The sequence below is a fragment of the Indicator indicator genome, chromosome 21, assembly GCF_027791375.1.
Source record: "Indicator indicator isolate 239-I01 chromosome 21, UM_Iind_1.1, whole genome shotgun sequence".
Lineage (NCBI taxonomy): Eukaryota > Metazoa > Chordata > Aves > Piciformes > Indicatoridae > Indicator > Indicator indicator.
The window spans coordinates 11,046,791-11,055,136 of NC_072030.1; the positions used below are offsets into that span (position 1 = coordinate 11,046,791).

At 41.8% G+C, this 8,346-nt stretch overlaps 1 protein-coding gene across 1 annotated transcript; it reads left to right on the plus strand.

Annotated features, from left to right (window-relative positions):
* On the plus strand, positions 1–1,531 carry CALCA (calcitonin related polypeptide alpha). Its single transcript, XM_054390594.1, has 3 exons — positions 1–89; positions 406–537; positions 1,345–1,531. Exons 1-3 carry the CDS (start codon positions 4–6, stop codon positions 1,529–1,531), a joined length of 405 nt encoding a protein of 134 aa, XP_054246569.1. The 5' UTR covers positions 1–3.
* Positions 1,532–8,346: the final 6,815 nt, after the last annotated feature.

Sequence of the window (8,346 nt, forward strand, 5' to 3'; positions counted from 1 at the left end):
ATCATGGTTATGCTGAAGATTTCATCTTTCCTTGCTGTTTATGCCTTGGTTGTGTGCCAGATGGACAGTTTCCAGGCAGCCCCAGTCAGGTAAGAAGCTGGTCCTGTTGCTGAGTCCTGTATCTGAATGCTGTGGAAATACTTAATGTTCTTCAGAGATCTAGGAGGAAAACAGACTACAGTGGATGAGAAAGCTGGATACTTCTGATGAGATTTTTTGACACTGTGGCTTTTTATTGCATATATAAACCACCTAGTGCCGTGCATGAGGATGGCTTGTGTAGTCACACCAGTGAAAGACACTGCCAATGACATGCAGTGATGCATGCCAAACCCCTCTCCTGTGTGTGGCCCTCTGCAGCAGTCTGTTTTTTTTTTTCACCCCGCTTTCCTTGCCTCTGCCTAGACCTGGCTTGGAGTCCATAACAGATCGAGTGACGCTCAGTGATTATGAGGCTCGGAGGTTATTAAATGCACTGGTGAAAGAGTTCATACAGATGACAGCAGAAGAGCTGGAGCAAGCCTCTGAGGGGAACAGGTAAGGACTGCAGTCTTGGGGTGACAGAAGGGCAATAGGGGAATATTATATGTTCAGTATTCAGCAAAAAGCCATTTGAGCACACCTTTCTGCAGGTCAAGAATCTTAATTTTCTTGGGGTTATGGCTAACTGGGGTCACCTCACTGATAAAGGATGAAACTACAGAGACATCCCAATGTTGGTATCATAAGAATGGCTTCCACCTAGTTAACCTGCTTCTATTTGTCTCTTACAACTGAAAATGGAGGGCTGTTTGAGCTTGAGTGAGTGGGTTATATTAAAACATGGCAGCAAAAGGTATGTCTTCCTAGTGGGAGTGCTAGTGGCCATTCAGTTGCTCTTGGATTCTCTGTCGTGAAAGTGCATGCTGTTGTAAGGCATGGAAAGTCCCTGGCAGAGAGGACATGTTCCTCCTAATGCACGCAGCGCTGCTCTCCCCCTAGACCAAAGGCATGCGAGAGCATTTGCATTACCCTAACAAGATTTGTATTGCAAAGCATGGTGGTGATGTATGAGACTGAACAGCATGCTGAATGCACAGGCAGAAAAACTTCCTGACCTCTGACTGAGCATCCAGAAGGCTAATGAACTTGCTTTGCAACAAAGTTGAATTCATTGAAAAACAGCGTTGTCCTTCTGACTGCATTTGTATGAACCTTCTTGCATGGAATGTGATGTCAGGGGTTTGGTTTTGGTTATTTTTTAAGTTTCCTAACTTTTAGATGTTTATGTAGGGAAGAACTGCATGAACATGCATGTTTGAGATTCCTCTTCCTTTGGGCATGTTTTTTTTTCCCCCCCTGCAGCCTGGATAGACCTATTTCCAAACGCTGTGCCAGTCTGAGTACTTGTGTGCTGGGCAAACTGTCTCAAGAACTGCACAAATTGCAAACTTACCCTCGCACTGACGTCGGGGCTGGAACTCCTGGCAAGAAGCGAAATGTGCTGAGTGACCTGGAACACGAACGCTATGCAAACTATGGGGAACCCTAGGAAACAACTAGATATGCTTATTTCTCCCCTCCTCCCTTTTTTTAACCTGATGCATGTGGATCTAACTTTGCTAACTTTGCTATGTTATTTAGATTCTGTTTTCGACAGAGAATGTTTGAGACAGACCTAATGTTAGGAAGACAGAGCATACCAGTCTAGGGAAAGCATAAATAAAAACCCAATGAACAGCACTCCCTTGACATTTCAAATGATTTTCTTAGACCTTGATTAAGAAAAAAGTAAATCTAAACAAGGTTATTAATTTCTGGCTGCTAAATGTACAAGTAGACTTCTTTTGTGCTTGCCCATGCACTTGTTCAATAAACCTATTTTTCTATAAGGATTAGATCTGCTTGGTTTAATAATTTGTTTTAGAATGTGAAATTTCTAGATAAGGGTACAAAAATTCTACAAGTTATCTTAGTGTTCAAGAGAGGTAATGCCAGTAATCCTAGAAGAGCTGAAAGAACTTAGAAATTGAAATCACACATGTACATTCAGAAGTACTGATATAATGAGGCATGCTAGTAAGGATCTTGAAATGCAGAGGAATCAAGAAGGGCTCATGCAAATTTGTTCAAACTAGAAGTGTAATCCTGATTAAAACTGGGTACTGAACATTTCCAGGTAAGACTTTTGCGTTCTTTTTCTTCTTCGTTCTTACTTTACAATAAGTCTTCACACAAGTATCTTTAAAACTGAGGCATGTTTAAAATATTTTTATTAATTCAAAACAATGTAGTGTAGGTGAATTGCAAATTAAGAAACAAGACTGGATTTCTTTACAGTTCTTCTGTTGCAGCGCTGCATCTATCTTGTATTCAAGAGGCTTGTTCCAAGAAATTGGCATTGATGTAGTGAACAGTATTCACTGTTAGCATTAATAAATTGTTTTGTAGTGCTTAGCTGAGGAAAAACCCTCCCACTGCAAGAAAAAGTCATTGCTTTAGTAGAAAATTTGTCAAGCAGGGAGTGTGTGAATGCCTTAGTCCCCCATTTAGCAAAATTATTAGCTACTATGAATTACTCCCATGGTAAAGTGCTGTTGTAGACAGAGGTCTAACTCCAGAAACAAGGGGCTCCCACATTCCCATTAAACACATGGAAGCAGTATGTTTGTGTGGGTCAGCTCTGGAAGCAGCTGGTCAGCTCTTGTGCAGATACAGGTTTACCAGAGATGCTGACAAAGCTTCTTTTTGTCATCAGTGATGTGAGGATTTAATGTGTTTTTCTGGGCATTATGGAGCAGAGGTGTTGAAGGGAAATTGAAGGTCAGTGTCTGTCACTGTCCCACAGCAGCACTATGAAAAACCTGCAGGTCTGAGCTTTTGGAGGATGTAGGTATTAGTTAAATGCTCTAGACCTAAACCTCCTCAGCACTTCTCAGTAGGTCATAACAACTTGCTGGAGGTGGGCATTGGCTCAGGTGTGGCTAAAAATCTGGCTTGGCTTGGCTTTGTCTACAGTCCAATTGCTCAAGAAAGGAAGGACGTCAGCCACCTCTTGTAATCTGAGACTGACACTAAGAAAAGCATAAAGATACATCTTTTAGAGCTTGTAAGCCATGTACACAAGTTGCAAATGCTTGCTGCATAGCAAGTCTACCTTTTCTTCTATAGAAAAATCTAGGCATAGCATCCCACAGTGATGTTTCGTTGTACACAGAGTAGATACTTGAGAAAGTAACTGTATTTTCCTTTTGAAAAGCAGTGTCACAGCACAGAAGAGGGCATGCAACACAGCAACCTGCGTGACCCACCGTCTGGCAGACTTCCTCAGCAGGTCAGGAGGAGTGGGCAAGAACAACTTTGTACCAACCAACGTGGGATCCAAGGCCTTTGGCAGGCGGAGAAGAAGTGTTCAAATATAAAAAGCTGAATGATAATGTGAATATGGTAAATACATTGTGATAAACCAAATCTGCAGTGCAAGCAGCCTGTGGCATTAGCAGAATTTTAGGTTTGTTGGATGAATAACAGACTTGCAGGGACAATCTCTGAGACAGCAGATCAAGTAATACTATAAAAAAGGATGTTACAAATGTAAGAGTAGCATGTTTAGACTGTGAAGAGGAGCTTTTGTAGCTGCTCTGCTTAGATAATTAGCTTTGCAGTGCATTAACTAAATTCAACAGTTAGATTGGAATTATTTGATTATTTAGCAGTAACATTTCATTATCAGTATATCTTAACTCTGGATTTGTTTCTTTCAGGTTGCCATGAAACTGAAAGTTCAACTTTAATTTCCTAACGAAAGCAGCTCTTCTCCATCAACCAAGACAGCCAGACAGAAGATTAATTTTGCATCCTAATATTGAAAATGTTTTATTTAATACAAATGAAAACACTTCTGTTATGTATAGTACAAGAGAATCTAGTTATTAAAGTTAAATTATTGTATATTCTTTTTATATGCAACTCTATTTCAAATAAAATGTGAGAGCATCTATTATTTATTTATCTTCCAGCTTATATGTGATCCCTGCTACTAATCCTGGCACTACTGCCACATCTTGGGGATTATAAAAAACTGCTGCCGGGCAAGGCATATATGTATTATACAGTGTGCTGTGCCTTGATGTAAACCACTGACCTAACCTGATTGTACAATATGTTCAAAAAAAGAAAAACCACCCCCTAAAAAAAAAGCCCTAAACCCAACACTTCAATATTGTATCATTTGTGAATTTACACAAAATTAAAAGAAGTATTTTGGATACACTTGGATTGAGAAACTGATTTTTCATTTGAACACACTTGCAGAAGCCTTTGGCACTAACCCAGCATCACTGCAGATCAGATGGCCCATTGATCTCCTGCAGCCTCATTAACCATAAATACTAGGACTGGAGTAAAAAGTTCAGGACAGGAAATATTGCTGCCTTTTAGATATATTCATAAAGCAGCAGCTCGAGGACGCTACATAGTGAGACTTCTGCTAGGAAAATAAAAAGAAGCCACAGTTAGGTTTAATAAAAACAGAGACAAGCTTCATATGTGGGTTAAGACTAAATGTTTTTATGGAGGATGTAGTTCAGATGAAAGGGCTGGACAGGCTTTGTAGAGTTTCGTCTAAGGTTGAAAAAGTGAATTGGAAAGGGAGAGAAAAAGGAGCTATAGAAATGTACATTTCTTTTAAGTAATCCTGAAGCAGTCTATTTAGGGATCAGGGATAAATAATTAGAGTGAGTGGAGAAGAGGGTAGTTGGAAGCCATCCACGGACTTCTAAGTGGTACTGCCAACTTCCTCCTCAAAGCTGATGCTGTTTCAGTTTAGCTGCTGAGTCAGATACTTGTTTAGATTTGTTTTGTGCCTCACAGCTGGACTCAGATGAAGATCACCTCGCCATGCAAAGTAGAGGTTAAGGCTCTCATGGTATCTCTGTCTGTCTCTGCTGCAGGTGTAATAGCAAAAAAGAGAAGCTTGGGCAACCAGATGTAGACATAGCCAGTAAGGTCATCCAGTGACGTCGCTTCTGTGCCATGCTCATTCGTGACTATGATTTTACTCCTCGGAGAATTTTTCAGCCCTGGTAAGTCAGTGTACAAAGCAGAACTTGAAGAAGGCAAAACCAGGTTAGAAGGAAAAAATTCTAGTGCCTGAATGGTCAAAGGAGGGATTTTCAGACTTGGCTTGGAAATCTATTGCCCAGAGGAAGTCTGGTGCTTTTTTCCATTTTCCTCTGAGGTGTCTGAGATTGTCCTTACCTGGGTGCTATACCCATATGGTGAACCACTGCCCTGTGCTTGTAGGAGGAGCTGGTTGTGTTAGACCCAACTACCAGTTTTGGAGTCTGGAAGCATTTTTCACCAGGTTTCAGGTATTTCCCCATTTTCCTTTTCACAAGGTGGAGGTTAGAGGCTAAGATCACTTGGCTACATCAATAATTCTTCTCTCTGTCACTGCGGAGCCTCTGAATACAGGTGGCAGGTTGCCTTTGGTTCCCCTACTACAACACCCCACATCTTAATCTTCTCCAAGATAAAATGCCTCAGCACAGTTATTGGGATGAATACAGAACATTTAATGATCCATATTCAATAAGAAGCCAGGCAATGCTCACAGGCCCCTTCTGGCTTTAAAGTCCAAATGCTCAGGCAGTTAATTTTTTTTCTATTTACAACCATTCTCTGCTGAGAGACACCTGAGGCTTCTTCATGTAATCTGACAGAGATGTAGAGTCCATCTCTTCTACTAACTCTTAGTCCTTCTTTTCAGTTTAGCAAAGTTGTGTATTTTTTTTCTGTCAGCCAAAGGGATTTTCTCAGACTAATATTCTGTGCCAAATGGCAAACCTGACATGTCAACCAGCTTTAGTAACCTTGGTGCTGGTTTTCACGTTGTCCTGGTTGGAGGAAGGTTGGATGAAAATTTTGATAGGTGTTTTTTGGTTCGTTTGCTAGGTTTTTTTCCTTAGAAAGAAATAGTTACTTTCATATCTCAGGATCTATTCCTCTGGTTTCTTCTGTCTCTGCACAGAGATGCAATAGACTCACCAGATAGATACACCTATAAAGGACAGAGGGTAAATAGGAAAAAAATTCCATCCTTTCCCATGAAGGTAAAACTCCATCACCACAAAACTCAGTTGCTCAGAGCTTTAGAAGAAGCAGATTAGTATTGAAACAAGCTGAAACCAGAGGTATAAACACTTTTATTTTCATTTTGTTAGATCTGAAGGCAGTGAACATGGTAGAAGGAATTGCAGAGCCACTAGAGGCTTGTCAATTGTTTTGGCTGACTGTGAAAAAGTGGAATAAATTGCTCTTGCTTTTTAAAAGTGCTGTTCTTGATAGTATTACCCAAACTTGTCAGCTCTTAAATAAACCCCAAACTTCCCTCCCAGGAGAAAAGCTATCTGAGAATTAGCATTTAATAAGGAAAAGTATGGTTTCTAATGTACTTAACTTTCAATTTTAATTACATTGCCATTGTATGTGTGCTGAAAGCTGGCAGAAAAGGCAATGCTGGTGCAGTACATGTGAGCAGCATCAAACCCAAGTCACTTAGTATTCAGTCAGCCACCACAATACAGATCAGTCATGCACAAGTATTTGCATTCTTGTTTACGAGGCACTATCATGATGCCTACAGTTTGGCTCTGATGTTTTTAGATGCTTGTCAGTGTGTGTTTTCTTTAACAAACAGGTTGGTTTTCTAAGCTGTGTGCAGACAAAGGCTTTGAGGCTGTACTTTGCAAGTAAAGGCAAAGGAGGAAGAAATTTCTGAGAAAGATTATGAATTTTGCCTAATTCTCTGCTCTGAGCTGATGGGAAGTAAAGAAGCACCATCTTGTGGCCAGTGAATAAGCACAGACGAGGTATTTACCCACCTGCTCTTGCTGGTGGGTGCTGCTTCCAGCTGGACATGGGGGTGGGTGAGCAGGGTCACTGACTTGTGCTAGTGCTATGAGGCAAGCTCACCTGCTCACCTCCTGGCTGTGAGGATGGGGACTTGTAGGAAGGTGTGGAGGGCTCTTCAGGGTGTCATGAGCCCCCAGGGCCACTGTGCAGGGCTGTGATGGCCTATGGGGTATCATGCAGGTGTGAATCTGCTGCTATGGGGACCAAGAGAGGGATAACAGAGAAGGCAATAACCAACACATGTCCTCATGGACCTTTGCAGCTTCCAAAAGAGAGATGTGGGAGCCATACAGCTGTGTGCTTTTTGCCCAGGGCTCCTAGACTCAACTAAGACTTTGGTTCAGGATCACGCACCAGGACATTGCTACTTGTATTGATGGAACATCATTTTGAAATAACCCAAGTGGACTTTCACTGTGGCTCTCTCCAGATATTTAGATCCCTTTTTTTCTCCTTCTGTTAGTGGAATTTAATTTATGTTCCTGAAAGCTTCGATCACCTGCAGTGTGAGAAAGGAGCAGAACTAATGCTATTGCTTCTGACACTAAACACTGCCAAAAGCAACTTAGAGCAGGCAGTAGTAAATTTTGGTATTGGTTATCTAATTCAGCATTGTCATGTCTAATTAGCAGATTGAACACCTCTACAAGGTGAAGAGTTTAAAACATGCTGGAGAATTTGGGCCTGTGCATTTTTTCAGATTGAACTGTTTCAGAACAGAATACCTGTTAGAGATGAAATGGGCATTTCAAGCCATGTTGAGCATTGGCAACTTCCTTCCAAGCTGGCTGTGCTCACTGCTCCTGACAGTCAGGTGAAACCCTGCCCTGGCTGCTTGAAAGAGTCCACAAGGTGCATACCTTTGCTGCCTCTTTACTGTTCCTTTCCCTGTTCTGCATCAAACCTTCAAATGCTCCATAGGCCTTCTGAAGTTGCTCTTTTCTGCAAGCCAGTCTTCTCTGAGGAGAGTACATCTCGAGGAGTATGGTCTTCTGCAGGTCGTGGTCATGTATGGTAGACATAGGTAAAATGGTCTTGAGTATCCCCTACTGCAGTTGTCTTGAGCTCCCAAGTTTGCCAGCAAGCCTAAGTGTTTGACATTCCATCAGCAGTGCTACAGAAAGGAAATTGCCTCAGGATGAAGCAAAAGAGAGGAAGCAATGAATGATTTAAACACTGAACAACCTGTGTAATTCCAAAGTGCTGGATGCAGTAAGCAGCCATGTTTGTGAGCTGCCTGCCTGCCAGACACCCCACCTTAGAGCAGGGGAAGAGGGTGGAGAGGACAGTCAGATCGTGTTTTGAGTGTGTTACCTTGTTTTTCTTACCATGCTGTTTTGCCTCCTTCAGCACTAGCCAAGTGCTGCTGGTGATCTCCTTGTGTCTGGTCAGTCCGGTCAGAAAGGCTGCACGTCCCCACTGCTAGGGGCTGGCAGCTTCTTTCAGGGCAGG

Coding starts and splice junctions, on each gene's coding strand:
- CALCA (XM_054390594.1), top strand. CDS start 4: ATGGTTATGCTGAAGATTTCATCTTTCCTTGCTGTTTATGCCTTGGTT. Junction 90..405: donor TTCCAGGCAGCCCCAGTCAG/GTAAGAAGCTGG, acceptor GCCTCTGCCTAG/ACCTGGCTTGGAGTCCATAA. Junction 538..1,344: donor CAAGCCTCTGAGGGGAACAG/GTAAGGACTGCA, acceptor CCCCCCCTGCAG/CCTGGATAGACCTATTTCCA.